The following is a 23,877-nucleotide window of genomic DNA, read 5'->3' as shown; positions in this document are numbered from 1 at the left end:
TATAAACAATAAACGATTTATTAAAGAAATATTTAATACCTGTATACACATCACAAAATAAACAAATATTCTAATGGTGATAACTTTTTAATTAGAAGAAAAATAAGCTTCAATTGTACCAGGAGTAAATCGACGCATAGCGTTATTTTCCAATGTCTACGCCCGCAACTTACGAAGTGGTGAAATGTCCTTGTATGATACTTCTTTTTTCTCAGTCTAATCTAAAGCTTGGTTAAAAACTTGTATAGCTTGCACGTCAATCACTATACTTCTAACTTCAATGCGAACGTCCTTATCGTTTTCCCTGTTCATATGTGCCTCCTTATTAACATTAATCACTTGTCTTCCTTCCATAAATTAATATCAGCTCCATTCCAGGTCATATGCAAATTTAAAACATCTTTTTATAATATTACCTGTTTCAAAACCTTAGATATATTTTGGATTTTTTGATAAGATACACGAATATTGAAATATTCGGTAGTACGGTTTGGTGAGCACGGAGTGCGCCTCTACGGCTCAATGACGCACCGATTCGAGATCGGCATAAACGATGGATTAAAATACATAACATCCATAAAATAAAATAAAAACTTGTTAGCATTAACGCCATATTGATCATGATGAAACATATTTCCTCAAACTTATCAAATTAATTAAAAAAAAAAACAAAAACAACCCCAAATGTTCAACGTGACCACCATTATTGTCTCTACACTTCATATAATCTGTCATAAGTTTCAAAGGTGTATTTGTAACAAAAACAGAATTTGCTTCATTTAAATTTTGTATGTACTGTTCAATTTTATCTCTTGTTTTATAAGTATGGATTAGTATCGCTACAAAGTTTAGTTTTTTAGTAGCCTCGTAAACAATTATGTGCGATATGGCTGGCCTAAAAGCCGGCCCCGTTTTTTAAATCTTTAATTTAAATTTAATATCAAAAACTACTACAGCAAACCTAGATATAACATATTTTTGAAGAAGAAAAAATTGAAGCATTCCCAACATGCATTAATATACAGGGTAATGAAAATTTTGATGCTCATCATTGGTATCTTGACAATCGCAAAACATATGAGGTTGGTTAAACTAGCGATAATGTATCAAACTTGGGGCTTAGTCAATATTTGGAAACAGTGTTGCAAATTTGTTCTTATTTTTTCGAGATATTGGGAAAATTTTGAAAAATGCCAAAATCCAAGTGTCCCAGTGAGTGAAGTAATTGTATAGTTTTTTTGCTATGAGGTTTCAACGTTATTTGCGTAATTTAATCATTGATAATTGTCTTCGAAAATTTTTAAGTTTTTAATTAATTTTTAATGCTCGTAAACGTTATTTCATTCATCATCAGTAATGAAGTTATATTTACATCAATTTCTTTAGGTGGGTTCAAAAAATTTGAGTGAGTTTAAGTGTCTTAAAAGAGATTATTTTGCACGTTCCCTCCATTATTCATAATATCCAGACAGATAGAATTATAAAAAAATGTCGGAAAGTCCCGATGTGCTGTGCATCTCATGTCCGATGGGATAACTGTCTGTTTTCCCCTTTTGCTGCCCCCAGGGAGGCGGATTTGACGTACGGCAGCGAAGTATTGATCCGAGTGGCCTCCCTGCCAGGCACCAGTGGCGGAAACATTTCTAAGTATCCCCGAGAGAATTTCTTTAATATTGTTTTAGTACTTCTTAGATTCATAGTAAAAAATCCAACAAGAATTTTTAAGCATTGCTTGCTAACACTCTCGCTGCACATCGATAAATTATAATTTTGTGTTTGTTTCGGTAGAAAATAATGTTGTACACCCCTGTTACTTTTACCTAAAGGCGATTTCCCAGTAATGTCCATTATGTATTTTTCTTCCATTCTAAGAGAAAAAAGTATTATTATAGCCGCCTATATTTCTCCAGGCAATAATTCCTGGTTATTCTTGTTTTAATAAAAGCGACATTAAAGAGGAATGGTCTCAATTTCTGGAAAATCGATACAGCGGTCTTTATACATATTTCATTTAAAAGTATTTTTGAACAAATGTCCAATTAATAGGAAATCGGGGGTACTTGCAGTGTTGCCTTGTATATAAAGCCACAACAGGAGAAGATAAAGTCAGCAATTTTTCCTCCAACTTTCCTATCCGCATTTAATCTTCTTACAGGTCGAAACGTAATATCATGGAATCAGCAGATTAGGTTCAAAATTAAAAAGGTTTTCCTAGCTTTTTTTAAATTTAATCCGATTCTCCAGAGAGGGTTGATTAAGGTTTCCAATTTTAATTAATTGAAACCATAATTTATTTTCAAAAAGACTCTTTATTCAATTTGTTACCTCTTAATTGACTTTTAAATGAAATTCAGGAATTAAGGTGGTCTTGGCAAAAACCCCAGACAGCCATTAAATTGTTTCAGGAAAACGCAACCATAACTTAAACTCGACTTACCTTTTGCAGCGTTATAGCTCTCCTGAGAGCCATTGGGCCCGCAATAACTCCAAAGGTTTCACCATGGAATAATTCCACTTGTCGATAAAACAGTGAGAAAATTTTAGCTGTATCGATCAATCCAGCCATCTCTAGCCAGGATAACGACAATAATAAATTTATTACTAGAACCTATAAAGTCGACCGGATTACCAAATTGATTAATCGTACTGTTACACGAGGGATCGCAACTTCTTTTAGCCGAGGAAAATGCGTCTTTTAATCAAGATCCATCGTTATCTAATAAAAGGGATATTTTACGTTACACGTTATTACCATGGGGTAATAATTAAAACTACATAAATAAGACCATTTTGTTCGGGTTCCGTTAAAACCAAGAGCCGAGGAGAAATTGATAGCCAATGGCGACTATAAAACTTAATGATTGCTCTTAAAGCTTAAAGATCTTACTTGACGTGTTAAAATATATTGGGTATTCTATTGATATGGAAAATATGGTAAGAAAGGCGTTTTTTTTGGCAACAGAATAACGAAGAAATTAAATGATTTCACAAATTCTTTGTTTGAAACTTTATGACTCGGAAGCAATAGGAGGTAAATAAAGAGAGATGTATATCGAAAATCATCCTGCATGATTATAGTTTCTGAAAATTCAAAAATAATAGAAGAGGTTCTATTCGAGAAAAACAAATTTAGCAAAAACAAAGTGAGGGCACTAAAATTATTCTTTTTGCTTATTCTTGTGCACAAAGCATCTTTTGAGGAGCTGCAATTCAAAGCCAATAAGAGATAGGTATAGGGATATCTTTATTGAAAACTAATCCTTCTTAATTATCCACTCTAAAAGTTCAAAAATATACAGGACGTTTTGTTTCAAAAAACCGAGTTTTCGGTGGCACAATAGCAATGACATTAAAATTGTTATTTTAACAAGTTATTTTGTGAATCCTCTATATAAGACACCACAACTGGAAAATGGCAAAATATAATGAAGTTTTTCAAATATATATAGAGAGAAGTATATCAAGCATTTGACAAATGGAGTCGTTTGACAGCAGAGAGATAAAGGCACAAAAGAGGTTTTTATAAAATTTTAAGAACTAAAATGCATACTTACTGTTTAGAGTGCACGGTTTTTGATTGAAGAGTTAACATAAGTTGGCTTTTAGAAGTCATAAAGACTTTAAAATGAATTACAAATTCAGAGATCCAAATTAACACTGAAGAGTACCATCATGTCCTCTTTTCATTAAATATTGCAAGAACAAGACTCGTAATTATAGAGAGCTTCTGACACGAATGTAAATGTTAGCATAACAAAATTACGAGCTCTATGTTTATTCGGCTTCATGAGGGTTTAGAGCGCTTTGTTTGTCTGTTGGACTGTTTTTTAAAACCGTATGTCACAAAGAAAAATCCCCATTTATTCTCCAAGCGTACAAAACAAATTTTTTCTTGTTGGTTATCTGACATAAAATGTAAATGAAAAAACATGAACTCAAACATTGTACTTTTTTAAAATCTTCATAAAGATTAAGGGACGTTTGCTAGCAATTTGCATGTCAAAATATCCAAAACAAAGTCGTTTCCACTTCATTTGGGGAGAATAAAGGGAGGGTGGCACGCAGAGCAAAAATCAAAAAAGGGGCATAGTCATGGGTATTCCCTCGAGGGTTATAACCATCGAGTTATGAAACACTTAACCTAAGATCTTTTTCTTTATTAAATACATGCAAAATTTTTATATTAACACAGAAGCGTTCCTTCCAACAAGTTGTGTATATACATGCAAGTTGCTTGCTTGAAAAAGGAGTAAAACAAGGTTGGAAATATAGGGGTGATTTATACCTCTATGGAGGCTGAGAACGCACCCCATCCCTTACGCAGGGCTCGTGCCCAAACCGCAAGTAATTGCCCCTGGTGGCGATAATTGACATATTGACTACGTCAACGACAAGTGCCGGTTTTGGGTGGTGAAAGCTAGAGCCCTTAATAGAAAAAGGGATATTTTTACTTTGCCGCTTAGTCTTACCCATTTGAACGTCGATAGTTTTTCTAGTATAATTAAAGATGAAATATCTCCTTAAGTAACTTCTCTATCATGTATCTATGTATATTACGTAGGAAGAACGTCAAGATAGATGATGAATTTGCTTACGGTATATCCAAATTACGTAATTCCATACGGCTTATAGTCGCAAAATAAGATTGATGGGGTTATTAGTTCTTTTTACTTCACTATTTCATGAATTATAAAGGTTTTGCTATTGTTAGGAAATTTATAACAAATTTGTTTCAGGCAAGAAAACTTGAATGATTAGTTCAAGAAGACCTCAAAACGCTTCAAAAGAAAGTCCAATCCATTTTGGCAAAAATTCAACATCAGAAAATAGTGAGTGAATGTCGACGGCATTCAGGTGAAATGAGAAATTTTGTCTAAAGAAGAAAATCAGTGTAGGAGTGAGAGAAAGAGATGATCAGGACTGTTCGCGAAGTGCACAGACAGAGCCATTTTCTCAATTTTTTGTGAGGAAATACCCAAACTAATTCATTACATAAAATTCATTATCATATTCTTTTATGGAAATACTAACAACTTGATATAAGTTGGCTATTTTGTTAATTAAAGTCGAAAAATATACATTATTAAACTACGAATGAGACAAATGATTTTTGAGAACTCGAAGGGGCTGAAATTAATCCACAAAATAATTTTTTAAAAACGAAAATATTATTATAATCACCGCTCAAAATTAATACCTTAAAAACCGAAGAAGCTCGAAAACAAAATGATTTAAAAAAATTAGCGGTTTGTGTCGATATTACTTTTATCATTAAAACCAACGATAGATTTCGAATTCAAATTCTGTTAAGAAATTCCTAAATTAAACTTTTTAAGTGGGTTATTTTATTAGGTGAAAGCTCATTGGAATTAATCAATTATCATATACATGAGGCTAAAATTATCAACAATATAAACTTGACTATAGCCTAGTTAGACAGTACCCTATTTATGTTTTACGATACATGTAATTACTAATAGGTCTTATAAATAAATAAATAAATATAATAGATAATAATAAACAAGAAACAATAATATGTTCAGTATTATCGGAAAATGATGTTATTGTTCCCAAAAAAGGCCTATGTATTGAAAATATAGAAAATTTTGCACGCGGAAATTTCGGGAATTTCTCTACAAAATATCTGAAATTACTTGCCCCTTTGAGCTCCATAAGCACGTAGAACCGGCTTGATATTTTTTTTCATAGACACATAGTTTTTTATTTGGATTTTGAAAGACCTCTAAATTAAAGGTGCCTAAAAATTCATTTTTAATGTTCGAAGACCTTTATTAAGTTACTCGAAGTCAATATGAAATCTAGATTAGCTGATGTAAGGAAAAACTGTACTTTATATTTTTTATTTTCTAGAAATGTTCAACCTTCATTTTGTCATTTTTACAACTTTAAGGGCAGATATTTCAGAAATAAACTAAACCGAACCTAGGAAAATATTCGAGAAATTTAAAAATCACTGACATTAATCTACTCAATAGTTCTATAAGACTGTACAAGTCGGTTGTAATATCTTTTTTAGAGCCGAGATATTAACTCACTGAGGTTACAGATTAGTTTAGCTTCTTATTTAATGCAGATCCAAAAAAATTCACTTCCAAGAATTTAATGTCTCAATTGAGTTATGCCGGATCCAAAATAAGCGCTTTAAATATATACTACTGGAGCTACCTATTTTTTATTATTTTTCATTATTTGGACGTCGATATCTCGGGAACCCGTAGAGCAATAGTTTTAAAAACTAACTCAAATTAATCTCTCTTCGATAATCACACACCGAGTTTCGATACAATTTTTTTTAATACTGAGTTGTTTTGGTACTTATTTATGTTCTCGGAAACATTTGGAACATTCTAAAGGAACTACATATAGGAACATATGTAATTGCATAGATATGTGTACTAAAATGTAAGAATAAAACGATTTTTTTATATTTCAATAAAATTCATACATATGTAAAAGCAAACCTAAAAATTTCAATTTGAGATTTAAAGAGGCGCTGAACAGCATAAACGAAATTAAAGCAGATACCAAAATATAACCGTTATTAAAAAAATTGTTCTTTTCATTAATTTTTTAATGTATCATATAAGTTTTTAGGAAATGTGGTTGTGCAAAATACCATATTTTTTCATAGTATTATTTTTTGGTACTACTCATGGACTGATACATATCTGCTAGACAGGTGGTGATTAGTAATAGTACATGAGTTTTAAGTTGACGTGTCTCTTTCAATTGTTTATTCGTTTTTTCTTTCTCAAATTAGGCATATTATCGCAGAACTTGTTGGTTTCTAGTTGAGTTGGGTTTTATTGCCGAAATTCATTCACGTAACAATTGTCCAAAAAAAATCATTTTACCTACATATACAGGTCCTTATCATCGTTCTCGATCTTCCAGTTACACCCCCTCATGTCTTTGACCAACCGTAAAGTTGAAGCTCAAGGTTACGCTATGTCAGCACTTAGTTGCGTTCACACTCGCCAGTTGGCAGCTCCTATCGGGTTTCCCCCCGAGAGTGCGTCCAGTGCGCACGATGGGCGGCCTTCCACCGAAGTAGGGTCCCGGAAGATCCGCCTACGGGCCAACAAACTCTAGGCAAATTTCAGCCAGTTTCAAACCAACGTTCAAGTAGGTAACTACCCGGCACAGTGATTAAACATCACTCGCGATAGTTGAAATTCTGTTGTGTGAATTGTGTAGGTTTAAAGTGGAGTGAAACAGAATCTGTTGCTGGGCGAATGCCGATGCACTCTCATCGTTCGGTTGTCATCTCATGAGCGGCGGGTCTCGGCCACCCGTGCCGGGTCTGATCCCCCTGGCCGCCCTGTCCCGACGCCCAGGGCGACCCCGCCGACGGCCCGAGTCGATCGATGCGGACGGGGGGCCGGAGACGCGCGCCGCTGCCCCCGGCCGCCGCCGCCACCACCGCCGCCGGGCCTCTGCCGCCGTTGGTAAACAGAGTCGCAGCTCTTCGCCCGCTCTAGATCGACCACCGCGAGTTAACCCTATTTTCGTGTGGGTCCGGCAAGAAAATACGCGCATCGTGGACGTGAAATGCGAGGATTACGACAAGAGAAATCGCATTTTATTGACGAAAACTCCCCACGGTTGGCGGGCCATCCCTCGCACCGAGATGCTGGCCGCCCCTCGGGCGTCGGCTGATGAGGACTCTTCACCCGCGCACACCACCCATGGACACCACCATCGGCACCACCATAAGCGCCGATCGCGGAAGTCCAAGGGTCAGCAGCACTCCACCTCCGTGCAGTTCCCAGAATCGGAGCAAGCTTCAGAACCTTCATGGGTAACCACCGAAAGCGTGAATATTGAGTCGTTGTTACCGTCCCATACCATAAAGCGCATACCATCCCCTGAAGATTTACCCAAAAGTGTAAACATTGCTTCGGAGCAGGACTTCGCGCGCACAATCCCCGAGTGCAGCACGCCCGATAAAGTGTGTGACGTCAGTCCGCTCGACAATCTATTGGCAGTGGCGGAGTTGGAACTGAAACAGCATATGCAGTCCGGAAATTGGAATCCGCATCCGGAAGAACACTCCAAAGATTCCACCTCAAATAACACCAAACTGAACTCCCCAGAAGTCCACGAAGAACTTACCAACTCTGAAGCCAAATCTGAAGGCTGCAGCTACAATGATGATGACGAAATGTCCATGAACGACATACTCTCAAGACTCGAACAATCCTTGCAAAGCCCCCATGGGTTCGACTCAGAAAGTGCATTTGATGACGAAATGCTGGAAGATCACTGCATAAAAGACTTCTCCACCTCTGAAGAAAGCAATAAGGCTTCTAATGAAGAACCAACCAATTTGCGTGAAACATTCAATTTAGATCTAAAACATGAAGAAAATACTCAGGAGATCACAGATACTCCTGAATCTGATTTGTACGATCACAAAACCCCACAGGAAGGCCCGAAAGACATGGCAGTAGAAGAATCTATAGACACTGAGGGGGAATACGATGATGCAGTTGAAAGCAACGCTGATTTAGATGACCAAGCGAAGCCTGAAAAGGAAATTAAAACAACTCCAGTAGAAGAAACTGAGATAAAAATAAACTCACCAAAACCTGAAGAAACGGACCTAAACATAACTAGCTCACTACAGAACGAAGTTGCTGAAGCTGAATCCTCAACGACTCCTGAACAAGAATCAGAATCAGATGAAGGAATTTGCCTAGACTTAACGATAAAAACTACTCAAAAAAACGAAAATAAACCCACATTGGAAGACGCAGGTCCCACGGACCTTAGAATAAGAAGGAGAGACTCATCTCCAAGAATGCAGCCTCCAAGGCCAGCCTCCCAAAGCTCTGAAGCAATTCAGTCTCCACAACCAAGTGGAATTCCTGCAATTCCTGCCTCTCCCGACCTAGTCTCCACTACAAGCACAATCTCCAAACCAAGATCTGCGTTTCTAGAGTCATTATTGGCAACCTCGCTCAGCAAATTATCCAGTAACTTAGATCCTGCTCTTACAAAAGCAAAAGAGCCTTTAGATTTGGGAGAATCCCGCAAATCTGCAAGTCCAACTGTGACTTGCTCTGAAGAAATTGTCACAGACTTAGAACCCCCTACCAAGAAAATCAAAACTGATATAACCCTTAAAACTCTTTTAGATAAAGAAGTTGAGACTGTAAAGAAACAATCATCAAAAGATCACGGAGTGTTACCGGATACTCCGAGATTGCTGAGTCTCCTCAATGCTTCAAGTGAGACAGAAGATCCTTTAACAGAATATAAGCAATTGCTGCTTGAAATTGACATTCCCAATCCACTGATGGTACCTAAGGATGTATTTCCAGACCTGCTGAGACACCCTAGACGGGAAATTCTTAAAATTCTGAGCGGGCATACCAACAAAAACGTGCCACTAGATGATATTTTGGTGATATACAAAGATAAGCTTTTGGGGGCCATAAAAAGCAGCCATTCTAATGTTACCAAAAAAAGTACTGAGCGTGTACCTCACAGACCCAAAACCAATGAGCCTAACAATAATCAAGAAAAGAGTGCTGAGAAACGTAAAAATGATGCTGCAGCCCCTAAACATCATCAGACAGACAATAAAACGTCTTTGGCTAACGATATTGATGCAGCAAATGAAGCAGCCTTCAATCCGCTTCTTTGGCCAGGATTTCCCAACCCATTTGACCATATGGGCGGCTACCCCAATCATAACGAGCTGTTTCAAGCATTGTACGCAGCTTCATCATTGCCCTACATGCCTGCTCAGCTAAGAGAGCTCCATCCAAGTCTCCAAATGATGCTTGGAAACAAGATGCCTTCGCCCTTAGGGTTTCCTCCAATGCCTCCAATTGCGTTTAACAACCCCATTGAACTCTCCATGTGGCAGGAAGCGATGATGCAAGCCAGCATGCTAAAGAATAAAAGCCCTTACGAGAGTTCTACTATACCTCAACAACATCGCCCATCACAAAAGAAACCACAAGGACATAGTCAGCAGCAAAGCAAATATAATTCGCAACCTTCAAATGGGTATTCAAAATCACAACAACCACAACCTCATCCAGCCTTCAGTCATGCAGCTTTAAGTAGCCAAAACTGGCAAAATCCTTATTTAGGTTTAGGAGGGATTCCTCAGAATGGCCTTTCAGTAGATACTCAGTTTAATCCTTTTAGTCATAAAAACATCAGTTCAACAAGCAGAAGCAACCCACAACTGAGCCCATCAGTCTTGCAGAGAAAAACAAGGGACGGAATGATGCTGTCGCAGTACAATGAGCAAGAGAAAAGACTACATCAGCAAATAATGCAGGATCATCAGAAGGTGCAGCAAATGCAGCAGCAAAAGCTATTGCGGCAGCATCAGCAACAGCAACTGTATCAGCAGCAACAGCAGCAGATATTGATGCAGAACGGTAGCAGACCAATGGTGTCGCCTTTGAGCAAGAAATCAGGGAGTTTCAGTTTTGGTATGCAAGAGAAAAGTGGTGGAGAGACGCATAAACAGGCTCCAATTGACCTTTCGGGGGTGCATGTGCAGACCAAAAAAGGGAGTGGGAAGAGTAATGGTATAGTGACGTCATCTTCGATGAGGATGGAGGATGTTCCGGAGGTAGGGAGTACCACGGGGAGTATAGAGGATATACAGGATGGGCATTCGCAGTTGTGGCATCCATTGTTTGGAAGGTGAGTAATTTATAAGAGTTTTGTTAAGTAAAATAGTATTGTTAAGAAGGCAAAAATTTTAATTTAAAAAACAAAATAAGTGAATTTTTTTCTAGCTTATAAATACTAGTTTGAGGCAGAAATCCCTTAATTTTGATATTCGTAGCAATCATATTTTTCATTTTTCTCTATTAATGCAAAAGCTACGTACCTCCCTACAGGGTGACCCATTTAACACTGCATATATCAAGTGCTGCGCCAACCATATCAGACACTTCTATATTTTTCCAATACTTTAAGTAAATTTTCTTTATTTAAATGGAACACTATATTTTATGGCAGTTGTACATCTGGTCGTCAAAATCTCTTCATATTTCAAAAATAAATACCTCAAAGTCTTCATAATCAGAATTGAGTAGAATATTCCAAATTACATGGCGATTCCCAAACTGCGTCGAAATATTGGATATTCCATTCGAATCAAGAATTTTAGATCCAGTAACGCACGTTGTCGAGATGTGGGGTAGACTACCCTGTAGGTTATGAAATACAAGAGCCATTTTTCGATAAAATTGCTTATTTCAAAGAGAAACGATACGACAAACGTGATAATACGTAGTATGATATCGTCGACAAATTTATTAAAGTTTATTATCGCATTTACGTCATTTTATTGTGTTTGCCTTGAAATGTGATTTAGGTGGGTATTGTATTACAACGGTTTAATGCTACCAAATTAGATTCCATTCAAATGGGTGTAAATACCGATTTTTAAATTCCAAGCAAACACGATTATTCTATAATTAGATCTAAAATATTTCTATCATGGACTCCCAAAAAAAGGAAATATCTCATAAGCAAAGACCTATAAGTAATCTATAACAATGTATTTCGAAAGAGTATCATTAAGCACCATTTGCACCAAGTTTAAACTTACTATGTAAACCAGCGTTAACTTAGCACTGTTGTTTACCCCATGTATTATCTTACCATTTTCAGCCTGGCTTAGGTAAACGAAGCTTATGGTGATGTGGTGCAAATGATACATAGAATATACAGGCTGTTATCTAAGTACGTGGTCAAGTTTGAAAGGGTAATTCTTTAAACGATTCTACAACGAAAAGTTCAACTAAACATATGTCTAGAAATGCTTTCTTTTCATGATACAGGGAGTCAAATAAAAAAAAATCGTTTTTTCAAAAAACTGTTAATAATACTTTAGCCAATTTGGTTAAAATTTGGGAGGGCTATTTATGGTTATTGTTGTTATTTATGTGCTATTGACTCTTTCAAATTTTATAATTTTTTAGTGTTAACAATTAAATGCGACTTGATGCAAAAAAGATTAAAGAGCCAAAAAAGTTGTATTTTTGGTTGCTTAATGGGATAAAAATATAAAAGTTTTAAAAAAATCAGTGGCTCATAAATAACAATAATAAAAGTAAATAACACTACTATATTTTAACCAAATTGGCTAAAAAATTATTGAGATTATTACCAAAAAACTATTTTTTTTAAAGTTTGACACCCTGTATCTTGAAAACGAAGCATTATTGGATCTGTGTTTATATAAATTTTTCGTGTTAGAAAAACACAAAGATTCACCCTTTGAAGTTGGACCACGTAGCTAAGTAAGACCCTACACACCCCAATGTTTGAAATGTTCTAGCTGGGCCTAACTTAATTTTCTGATATAGTTTAACAGCCCCAAAAAAGGTTTTTCAAGCTAATGACTCTTTTCCAGATCTAGCTGTTCATCCTCTCCATTAAATTCCTTTCCTCCCTGCTAAGTTTTTTGCTTATATTCCCTCACTTTATGAAAGCCTTCTTTACTATGAGTTTCTAACATTTTCCATTCTTTTTACTAGCTCGCCAGTTCTGTCGCAGTTCTTCCTTAAAATTAATCTTTTATTCTTGTAAAGGTATCCACTTTTGCAGGTGTTCCACTTAATTTACAGTCTTTGATCGAACATATTTCTCTCTTTACCATGTTTTCTTTTATTCTACGATTTTTTCTTTTTGTGAACCTTAAAGGTTTTTCTAAATTTTCCGCTTACTAGGGTGCAATATTTTCACAGATCTTCTTTCCGCCCTCATTAATTTGAAAAGAAGCTGCAACTTTTGTCGTTACTGTGATTCTCCACCATTCTCTTTTCTTCCTGCTAATATCATCGTCGCTTAGTACATAGCAACGGACAAGATAAAAAGACAACGTTAATTTAGAAGGAAAATTGCAAATGATTGTGTTCAGTCTATAGTGTGACCATCCCAAGCATTAGGAATGAAGAGAGAATGTCAATCTCAATAAGGGAAAGAGGATTCGAAAAATCTTTGGACTCCTTTCACCTTGTGAGTTCCGCAATCTGACTAACAAAATCCCTACTAAAACTAGCTTCTAGTAGGGATTTTATCACTAACTAAAATTAATTTTCAAATATTGAGGCTTTTTAATTGAATGCACAAGCAAAGTATGAGGCGATGTAGCACTCTCTGGGCTTGAAAATCTGCATATAAAGCGATTATAACTAGCGCAAATTAATAACAACAATTTGCAGCAATGTTAAAAATAATCTCAGATACGAATAATTATTCCTCCCATATAATATTGAGCTCATTTGCTGTTATGTTGATAACTGAATCTCTCGCCTAATGGAATTCTAATCCTTTTAATCTAACAAACATTGTGGCCACCAAAGAATGCTTTAATTACCAGCTATATATCATACTACTTTCAACTTAATAATAATGAATTTATTAACAAGGAATATAGTGTTCCAACCTTTTACATTTTGCATTGAAGGCTTATCTTGCAAAACGATTGTTAGACACGATCGTGTCCGTCATACAAATGTCGATTATTTGATATTTTTCTTTGGTTCCAGTCAAAACAAAGGCTACAACCCATGGGCCCTCCCATCCCTAGCAGCAATGGGCGAATAACACAGGCTTCAGCCTTCAAAAGGCACCTTTTGGAGGAACCAGCAGCAGCAGCTCTCCAGGAATAACAACCTGGAACCAACGTTTACAGGGTTCGACTTCGAAGCTCTCTTTTCCAAGTAACTTTCATGTTGGTGTCTTTCCAGGTCAGTAAATTAACATACACTTCAAAGGTACGTGAATTACAACTCGCGAAATTTATGGGGCATATCAACACGTTCTCGACCACCATGATATATTGCTCCCATTCGCATCAAAGATGCCTTAAGAGCGAAATTAACAGTCAATTGAATCCTGCCAAGTAATAAATTACACATATTAAGAGCCGTTATATTTATCATCTGGATCGTTCTACTGCTAATGGGCTTCTTTGCTGTTTAGTTCGTAAACCGCCAATCGATCATTGATTCTCTAAACATGGACGATGAGCGTACAACAGTCATTGAACTACTTTGAAACTTGTATATGCATTAGATTAGTACCTTTTTAGATTACATAACTTTATATAGCAGTAGGGAAAAATTCGTGGAAAGCCTCAAACCGATTACCAGCGCTTCAGGTTGGACTCAACCTGATCTAAATTGTAACGACAAAAGACTTTTATGAAAGTCTGGCAACCTGCCGTTCAAAAACTGACAGGGAATATCTTATCGCCGTCTCTGTCCCATTTATAGCTCCGCCGTCGATGTCCGTTATCCTAGTTTGACAAATGAGTGTTGCACCGTTGCCATTTTCACCCTCTAAACTCCATTACCCTTAAATGGATTAAAAGGGAATTACGTTAGAATTTACTTCCGGTGGTATCAGTGATGAGGAAACGAGTTTGTAAAAAACTTTAAGGCACTCGCTGGTGATCTAATTTGCATTTGAACGTCGGCAAAGTCCGGAACAGGAAAAACGCGATTTGTGTAGATCTTAAAGAAGTGCCTTCTCGTCCGAGTTTAAAATAGATTCTCCGCTCTGACTGCGAACTCGTGACCCTACCGGGTTGCCGACGATGCTGGAAGGCTCTGAGTTTAATCTTAGCGGACATCAGTCAATTCGGCCTCATGTATTATGGAAAAAAGTTCCAAAAACTAACAAGGTTAGGTCCAGTTGATAGCAGACGTGCCCCTTTTCGAATGAAATTGAATTAAAAAAAAAACACCCTCAGGGTTGAAATAAACCAATCTTAAAATATAATTGAAAAACGAGGTTTTAGAATTAAAATTGTTCATTAGAGAGAATTGATAACGTATAGACCTGCTGTCGCTGTCTTTCTTGCACCCATGCCGTGTTCACCTCATTGGTTTGACAAATAAACGTTGCATTGTTGCCGTTCAACTTTAATTTGAAAACTATTTGTTTAGTTCCTGAAAATTAGCTTCTAGAGATTAATGTTCTTTATGGTCCGTTTGCTGGATGTTTAGGCAATTTAATGCGTGAATAATGACGCAATCTGTTTTTCACGCTATCCAATGAACCATGAACATAATAATACCCAACGGGCAGCTGCGTCAAAGCCACGAAAAGTCAATTTTTTAATCACAGTAAAAGAGTTTGCTGTCTCTAAACCATAACGGACGTCGCTTTGAATTGTAAATTGTTCAAGTTTTATTGTCAGCTTCAACTTGTGTTTATCGAAATGTTGAGAAAAATCGCACAAAATTACACTAACAAACGCACTAAATCGTTTACAAGGAAACCCTAATCTCAACTACTCCATCACGTTTTTGTCTTGGAAACGTCCCGATTGGTCGTAATTTAACTCCTACACAGATGAATATCGCGAAACGGGTTGAAAGACCTCTAAGTACAAACCTGAACTATCAGATTTGAATCTTGGCTACTCAACGAATATCGAGGCTGAAGAAATTTGCTTCTATTTTTTAAAGGAAGATGGGGATTATTTCGAGAATTTGGCAACCTAGCGCTGACACATTGACAGTTCCTCACTTTGTCACATTTTCCGTCCCCTGAATGAGTCTGCCTTGTTATTTTGGGAAATCAACGTGACATCGTTGCCATTTACATACTGAGACGTCGTTTAAGTATTGACCTCAATTTTAGAAACCTTAAATTGCCTTTTTCTTTCAGTCGAAATCCGCAAGAAATTTCCATCATCCTGGATAAATATTAATCCATTAACTGGCAGATTCAACGTATCGATTTCCTAGGGGCGGAGGGCCAAATTTAAACAGGAATGTAGGTTAACACTTTTCCGGGAGTGGGAAATTCGACAACGTCGCCCATTTAATAACGCATTTCTTCCATTTGACACACAGTAGAGCTTAATGGTTGGCTGAGGCGTAATTTTCTCTACAGAGTATCGACCCTGCGAAATCAATACAGAGCTGACACTGGAGGTTGCGGTTGGACGATGGTAAATTGTCCCGGCTTGTGGCGAGAAACTTCGGCCAATAATGGAAATTTCGGTTCATGGAGAATGGAGAACGCTCTCCACAAAGTGGTCAATGGAAAGTAGGCTTATAATTGAGGTCTGCGTGTGTGCAGTAAATAGAAGAATGGGAAGATAATCTCAATTGCTCAGGAGTCAAAAACGATTCTGCAGCTCTAAGAAATATTTCAAGTTGTTTCAGTTTCTCAATAAATTCGAGTAATTTTGATACTTCCCAAATAAAACTTATTCACTGATATTCGAAGAGTGTGACTAAAAGCCTCGTTTTGTAGACCTGCATTTTCATCAAACACGGAAAACCTTCAGTTTCATAAAAGAATTGAGTTTAGTACTCTTAGTGAACGAATTATTGTATATCACGAAAATAATCCTCAAAGTTTCTACTTATAAATACCTCTTTGTAAAGCGAATTATCGATGCTATTAAAAGTTACATCAATTTATCAAAATAGGGGGAAATTCGGGATCGGGGAGTTTACTGCCGTAAAACCAAAATAATTCTAAAAAATTTTTTTTTTCCTTCTTTCAGGGTCTCAAGTTTTTGAATACAAGATCCACGTTTCTCAATAAATTTTAGAGGAATTTTATCACTACATCTTGTATAAGATGAGTGGATCATTAGGATCTCAGCAACTATAAGAGATACGAGGTTAGTTAAATTGACACAAAGTTGCGCAATTTCGAACTCAATAAAATACCTTTTTAAAATTTGCAATATTTCGATTACTTCCGAAGGTATCCGTAAAAAACCTAAATTTTGAGAAAATGTTTCTTTTCTTTATTGGGGTTCTTTAGAGAAATAATAAAAAATGAATGACGTTTCATAATTGCTACTTTTTCTCTTCTACGCAGTGGTGATATTATATTTGAAATCTGACGTTTAGGTTTACTGTAACCATCATCAACTTCGTTTTTTCTTATGTTCGCCATCTTAGATTTTTGCATTTTTCAATTCAGTTATTTTTTCTAATTGCGACGATGTATCACATGTCAAGGTTTAGTATTTCAATTTGATCAACGTATAAAAAAACTAATTTGCTTGTGTGTGTCATTCGTTTTTAATTATTTCTTCAAGTAACCTCAGTAAAGAAAAGAAACGTTTTTTCAAATTTCAAAAAGGCATTTTAATGAGGTCCAAATTGTGCAACTTTGTCTCAGTTTAACCGACTTCGTATCCATTATCGTTATTGAGATCCCAATGATGAGCGTTGAATAAGAATAATACTGTATATTACTAGAATAAAAAAAAAAGAAACAAAGACATGTGAACTACCACAATAACTGTTGTTTAATTTTCTTCAGAAAATCGAAAATCGACAAAAAAAAAATGATATCAGCAGTTTTGATCATCTCGAATGTGTGAAAAAATGGTGAATATGGATGTCTCCCTAGGGTGTGTATCATTATATCTCTGGTTGGATCTAATACTGTTTTGTTCTCGTTGGTTGAGGTGGTGACAGTAGTAAGGGCAGAGGTGGGCTTCTTGCTCTTTTTCTTGGCTTTGGGTCTTTCAAAGTCATCCTGGGAAGTTGAGCCAATTCGAAGTCTTGCGGGCTCCCAGGGCACGTCCTTCGCTTCTTTCCCCGACTTATCGCCAGAGCGGCAAAATGTTCGCTAGAAATTCTTCAAATTTTTGCACAGTTTTATCGCCAAGATGCGATAAAAAGTTTTTATACACCCTTTCTAGACACGTTCCATCTGCAGCGACTTTGCTGTTGGATTTTACTTATTTATTTACGGAAAATTTGTTATTATTCGAGACATTTTTGCAGTATTTAACTCAAACCGCGAGACTTCTTGCATACACAACATCAATGATATTCGATGTTCAGCAAATAACGAACTTCACTAGTTTTTCATGCGTAAAATACCGGACGTAAAGTCGGTAAAACACATTAATAAAAGCTGCTTTGAGAGCACGGACAACATTTGACACCCATCTCATCATCTCTCTAAAGTTAGTGACCTTCTTCTATTAGATCCATTAATGATATAATCGTCGCTAATGTACCCGGGCCTTGTATAAACTTTCCGATATGAATCTTTTAATAACAAATTTAGATCATTGAATTAACCGCGGGTGAGTCATGATGTCACCCAAATGAGTCCAAATAGATTTTTGTGTGAAAGTTTAATAGCATGGAGAATGTGTTACCCCCCAAAAGACAATAACCTCCTCTTCGTTGACTTAACCATCAGTCAATAGCCTCATAAACCAGCCCAAACTCGACTGTTAATTGAAATTTTGTACTCTTTGTCTTGATAATTGGCACCTTTCTACTTCAAACAACTATCGAGGTTCCATTGTGTTTAGTCTGCCCTAACAATAGGTATCATTTAGCATGAAATTAAATTAGAAACTAATGCGTCATCTTACATATTGGAACCCGCATCTTGTAGTTATTCAAATGCGTACCATTTTGTTGCAGGAAAAGCTGCTGCTTTGCATCTTCAGAGATTTTCCCCCAGTCTTCAAGAAAATGTATACTATGGACGTTCACAAGCCCTATTTTTACAAAATTGATAGAGTTGGGACTAAAGTACCTATACTTTTTATTGTAAATGTGAAGACATTCCACGCTTATTAAAAATGTTCCTCATGTATAAAGTGAATGTATCTTAAACATTAAGATCAGGCATCTGTATATAATTAGAAACTAGGTTATTGAATGTGTTACTATGTGAATTTCTGTATATAGCTCTTGTAGGAATGTTAGATTGTGCTTAGTTGAGGCAAGTTTTGCTTTAAGTACCTACTCTAACTTCGTTTTCCCCAATTCTTTCCGTGCAATATTCGTTCCATTAAGTTGACGTATTTTTACTGTATAGATGTAAATTTATTACCAAAAACTATCAAATTCTATGAATTTTCGAATAATATAGCATTTATCTGGATTAGTTGATCCATATGGGCGAATTTGGGACGGAGGCCCATTATTTTTTACATCGAAACGCTTCACAATGGTACCTTTTCTTGTAACCTGTGAAGGTACAGATCGCCCATATGAATGTACAGGGCTTTGCAGTGCAACCATTTTGTGCATTGGGACATTCAAAAAACTATTGCCAAATACCCTGTATACTGCGCCAAACTCGGTTTGGTATTAAGTGGTAATTAGATAGCGAAATTATTATTGTTCTTTAGGGAGTACTTTTCTATAATAAGACTTGTTGTTGGCTATGTAAAGTTAAATTTTTACACGTTTCATTATTCAGCTTCTTTCTTTGCTTGTTTCGTTTTTTGTTAGGGTAATAAGGCCTCTGCAAGGCATACCAAGGGTTTTTGTTGGTATAAAGCCTTCTAGGTTGGTGTAGATAAAGGAAAAATGCATATATATACATATAGAAAAGGGGATACAAAAGCTACGTGATCTTAGACGTACCCTTTATTGTCTGAGGTTAATCAGTCAAAAAGTGTTTGTATAAGGTGGTGATTTAAAGCAGCTTTAAGCTCTTTCCAAATATAGGAAATGGTCACTTGGAATTCCTCAAACGGGATGTGTTACAAATTTCAAATAGTTTAACCTCTAGAAACTTTTTCAAGAATCGATTAGTTATTAACTCGTCAAATTATCAAAAAACAGGATTTCTTAAAAGTTCACAATAACTTTATTAATTTCTGAGATGAATGCTATTTTTGGACAGGGGACGGATAATGGGGATCGCAATTGCGTCTTTTCCATAGGAAAATGATAATGTTATTTTGCTTTTGAGACAAAGCATTACCTGACTAGTGAAAATCATACTTCAATTTTACAAACTGCTTTAAGGAAATTTAATAATGAATGTAATGAATCACTACATCAAGAATTTAAGCAGTCACCAGAGCTTTAAATATAATTAACATTCATCAGAAATCCTTGGAATAATTTAATGTCGCATTTACTACGATTTAAAGACGAATTCAACTTATTTATAACAACCTTGATTTAAGTTTAAGAAGATTAAATTTGAAGCAGCACTTAAGAGTCGAAAATAAAACCTTTCAAGTTCAACTACCGATTAAACGCACCATGTTTCAGCAGGATTCATCCTGATTAACTGAAATTTTCATATTTTGTGTATAAAAACCCAACTTTTTAAAAAATTCAAACTGATGTATTCGAATTTGACTGCGGCATCAACGTATATATTTAAATGATACTTTAAATCTGAATTAATAAAATGAAACTGGTTTAAATAAAGCAGGTTAAACTGATTTACTTATGTCGTAATTTCTCAGCTTTCAAGTAGATTTAAATCGACAATTTCTCACAATGAAAAATTATCTAAGTTAGTTCCATTTAACTCTGAATTTAAAGTCGCTTAACCTGATTTATCTAGTTCACAATTTATGAAGATTTCTTTCAATTTAAAGCAACGTTTCAGTCCCAATTTAAGCGACGCTTTAAGGTAGATGAAGCTGATTATTCAAGGTCTTGATGCCGCAAGATTCAACCAATTAAAAAAATAAGTTTTCAGAGCGCAGAATTAATATTAATCAGAAGAGGTTTAATTCCGATTTTATACGAGATAAAAATAATGTGATCAGCACAGTTTTAGGGAAATCTGAAGGTATTTAATTCAATTTACATCTGGATTTAAGGTTCAGGCTAGTTCACCTAGTTTGTAAAATATTCATTCCAGAGAGAATTCAACTGATTTAAAGTGAAACTTAACAGATCGCAATTAATAATTAATTTAAGGTAATTTTTGAGTAGGTTAACCTAATTTGTCATAAGTATTTAGTTGAGATTAACAAAGCTACTTTAATCTCGCGTTTAAACACTGATTTAAATCGTGTTCTATTATAATCATATGTTAGGATTTAAATTGACTTAAAGAGAATTAGAAAATTTCCTCAAAAGATTTCAAGTTGACTTAAACGAACATTTCAAAGAAAAAATAAATCTGATTTTATAGAATATAACTGTTTAAGTCAAGATTTAAAATTTACGGTTTCGAATTTTAAAGGGAAATTCCTAATTTTGATAGAATTCTCAAATTTCAGAATGGAAATACAAATCATTCTGAACTTAACAATCACATGTACGATAATTTAAGCCCGACTTAGTAACAATAATGAAACCAATCAAAACGGGTAAAATTTCATGAAAGAGATTGAGTATTATTTAATCCAATTTAAGTACTTTATAGCAGGTTGAACTGATTTACCGGATTCGCGATTTAACCCAAGACAGGGCAAAGATGCAGAAGTGGGGTTCCACGTCTTGAATTCTTTCTGACCAATTTCGATGCCCACCAAAAACAAAGAGTGTCACCTATTTACTCCACTTTATCAAAACCGAACCACCTAAGGCTAAGTCCCATTGTTCGATATCGAGCTTCAAATGAATAATACATTAACATACATTTTCCTTATCGATCGGCCCGCGACATTTATAAACTAGGGCCACTTTCTGTTTCCAGTGTATCGATGTATAAGGTTTATAGACTCGTATTTGACTATCTTACATACTATAAGTTATATAAAATTAACTGTGAGAAACACTGTCGATGTATACAAAACATATCGCGATTTTTGTATGAATTTCCGTTCAGGGATTTTCCTAGGTTTTGGCGAAATTGTCCAAAAGTTTCAAGTGTAGACAATAATGAGCGAGTTCTACTTACTTTTAGGCAAAACTAGAGGTTGGTGTTAGGAAATTTATTATATGCCAAACTGGCTCTTTTGGTTGGTTGTAATGGAGAGACTTAGCTATGAAAGTATGGTCATCCATCAAGGGAGAAGAAGCGAGAGTCTCTCCTGAGGACTTTACTTTGTTACTTGTTTCAGATTTGTTCTAAGTATATAAAATAAAACCAAAGAAAAATATTTCTAGTTTTAGATATAGCTTGACATTATCATTTAGCTGTAATCTAATTAAAAAAAAATAAATTATTGAATTATTTTATACAGTCGTCTTATTGTATATCTACCTTCTCAGTTGAACTAATTCTCCAGTGTGTATCTTCAGAAAGATTTCTCTTTGCATTATTTAAGTCCTTAATGTTTATTTTTGAACACACCTTATATTGTTGCCGCACAAATCTTGAATGACAAGAGGTGTTTAATGAAAAAACGTGGGCATTGACCCACAGTGAGCTCAAAGAGCTTAGAATAAAATCACCGATGTCCTAAATATGAGTCAGAATAGCCCACTGCATTTTTATACGAATGCCCCTGCTTGTTGTTACCTTGCCAAATTTTCGAAGCCTCTCTGGAGCTTCTACGCCACTGCCCAAAAGAAGTTAAACCGGTCAAAAGAGACTTTATCGAAAAGCAGCTACGAGAGGGCCAAACTGTCGCGATGGGCGAAAAAAAATGTCGCCGACGGCCCTGGTTTGCATTGAATGATTAAAATAATTGCATTTACTTCACGCACCCATGGCCATCACCCATCAGACGGCGGTCTCTCACGCCCGTTTGCTGCGGTTTGGTTTTTGTTCACTCGAGCCGAAGATAATTCTGAATGTCACAGATCTGTGCCTTCCCCATGTCCAGCCCTGTCCTGCTGTCCGAGTCCTGCACAAAAGTTTTCAGCCATCAATGCGTGCCCATAGATGTGTCAGTCATGGGAGAGTATTCTATCTAATTACGAAACGACACAAATTATAAGTAGTAATATAGTCCAATGTAAGTAATCAACACAATGATTACAAGTCACTTGCAGTGCTTTGAATTTGAAGAAGAATTTATGGTGGTGTTCATTGGGTTTGAAACTCGACTGTTTCAGCTACAACCCCCCTATTTTATTTTGTTGAAAATACTTCATTACTGCTACAAACTGGTCAGTTCGATAGGATTGACAATCCAAAAAGTTCATATGTTTTTCCAGAATTTCGAAAAAACTTAAATATAACAAAAATATTTTTTTATCTATAGAAAAATGCAAGAAATTTCCTACAAAATGAATCCAAGGTAAGGACATTTAATAATGTGAAAAGAGGTTATTTCACGTGAAAATTGAATAGTTAGAGAGACTGTAATCTGCAACAGAAATTCGAACGAGCGAATCTATTCACTGTTTACATACACAAAAATTTTTAAAAGATAGAAAATCTCGTTGAAAAAACGTTGTGACCTGAAAAGTGTTTTTTTTTCATGCGGAATCGATGACAGGGGCGTTTTAAAAGCTCTGAGGAGTTTTTGATGAGTTTCAAGGAGTCAATGCCCGGGATCTTCAGACTTTCCAGATATACTATAAGGTTTTTGAAGGAGCACTCAATTTTAGGTTGAATGAACCACAAATTTTCCGACTTTTTTAGCAGTTGAAAACTAAATTAGGAATTAAACTATAAATTAATTCCTAAGGCTGGAGCTATTTCAATGGGTTTTCGTGAAATGTACTAGTTAGTTCATTATACATTCAAGTTATAATCTTAAACCTAAGATCAAATAATCAGATATGAAATTTTTGAAGTTATCTACTAGCCTTCTCAAAAATATGACTTTTGCACAAGATAATTTTATTATTGTTAATTTAAATTATGCACATTTATCTCTGATTTTTAAAAACATGTTAACTTTGTGTCTCTTAATATGTTTTTGTAAAAATTGTGCGATTTAAATACATAATTAATGCATAACAATAATTTATTTTACTAATAGGAAAAGAAAAAATAATTATAAATAATTTGTGTAACTAAGTAGAATAATTTACTTTAGTTTTAAGCCATTCTTCTAGTGCCTCGACATAATTAGCCTCTCATTCAAAATATTTAATCGTTTCTTTTCCAAATTCCCTTATTACTTTCATTATCATATTTGGAGTAATTTCTTAATATGTTTCCGAAATTATCCTCTACAAACGATTAACATCTTAAAATGGCCTGTGCTGGCAGACTTTCTGTTTTAAATAATAAGAAATGTTCAATAGGGATTAAGTC

At 35.6% G+C, this 23,877-nt stretch overlaps 1 protein-coding gene and 1 long non-coding RNA gene across 9 annotated transcripts in view; one reads left to right on the top strand and one right to left on the bottom strand.

Moving 5' to 3' along the window:
* LOC136344945 (uncharacterized) overlaps positions 1-23,877 on the bottom strand; it is a 54,864-nt gene that overhangs the window by 7,771 nt on the left and 23,216 nt on the right. Inside the window, exons 3-4 of one of the 4 annotated variants that reach the window (XR_010733060.1) lie at positions 18,386-22,579; positions 17,387-18,323 (exon numbers count right to left, since the gene is read on the bottom strand). This is a non-coding gene — a long non-coding RNA (uncharacterized lncRNA). Of the gene's footprint in view, positions 1-17,386; positions 18,324-18,385; positions 22,580-23,877 lie in introns of those variants that run through there. The other 3 variants (XR_010733062.1, XR_010733061.1, XR_010733063.1) reach the window with 3 other exon arrangements.
* On the top strand, positions 7,146-21,902 carry LOC136344938 (MOG interacting and ectopic P-granules protein 1-like). 5 transcript variants are annotated; one of them, XM_066292852.1, is made up of 5 exons: positions 7,146-10,695; positions 13,557-13,757; positions 15,688-15,795; positions 15,916-16,088; positions 18,438-21,902. In XM_066292852.1, exons 1-2 carry the CDS (start codon positions 7,292-7,294, stop codon positions 13,612-13,614), a joined length of 3,462 nt encoding a protein of 1,153 aa, XP_066148949.1. In that variant the 5' UTR covers positions 7,146-7,291; the 3' UTR covers positions 13,615-13,757; positions 15,688-15,795; positions 15,916-16,088; positions 18,438-21,902. The 5 variants fall into 5 exon arrangements, with proteins under 5 accessions (XP_066148949.1, XP_066148948.1, XP_066148947.1 ...); XM_066292851.1 differs by having other exon boundaries at positions 15,876-16,088; XM_066292850.1 differs by having other exon boundaries at positions 15,688-16,088.

The sequence above is a fragment of the Euwallacea fornicatus genome, chromosome 18 (genome assembly GCF_040115645.1).
Source record: "Euwallacea fornicatus isolate EFF26 chromosome 18, ASM4011564v1, whole genome shotgun sequence".
Lineage (NCBI taxonomy): Eukaryota > Metazoa > Arthropoda > Insecta > Coleoptera > Curculionidae > Euwallacea > Euwallacea fornicatus.
This window is presented reverse-complemented; position numbering and strand designations above follow the sequence as displayed.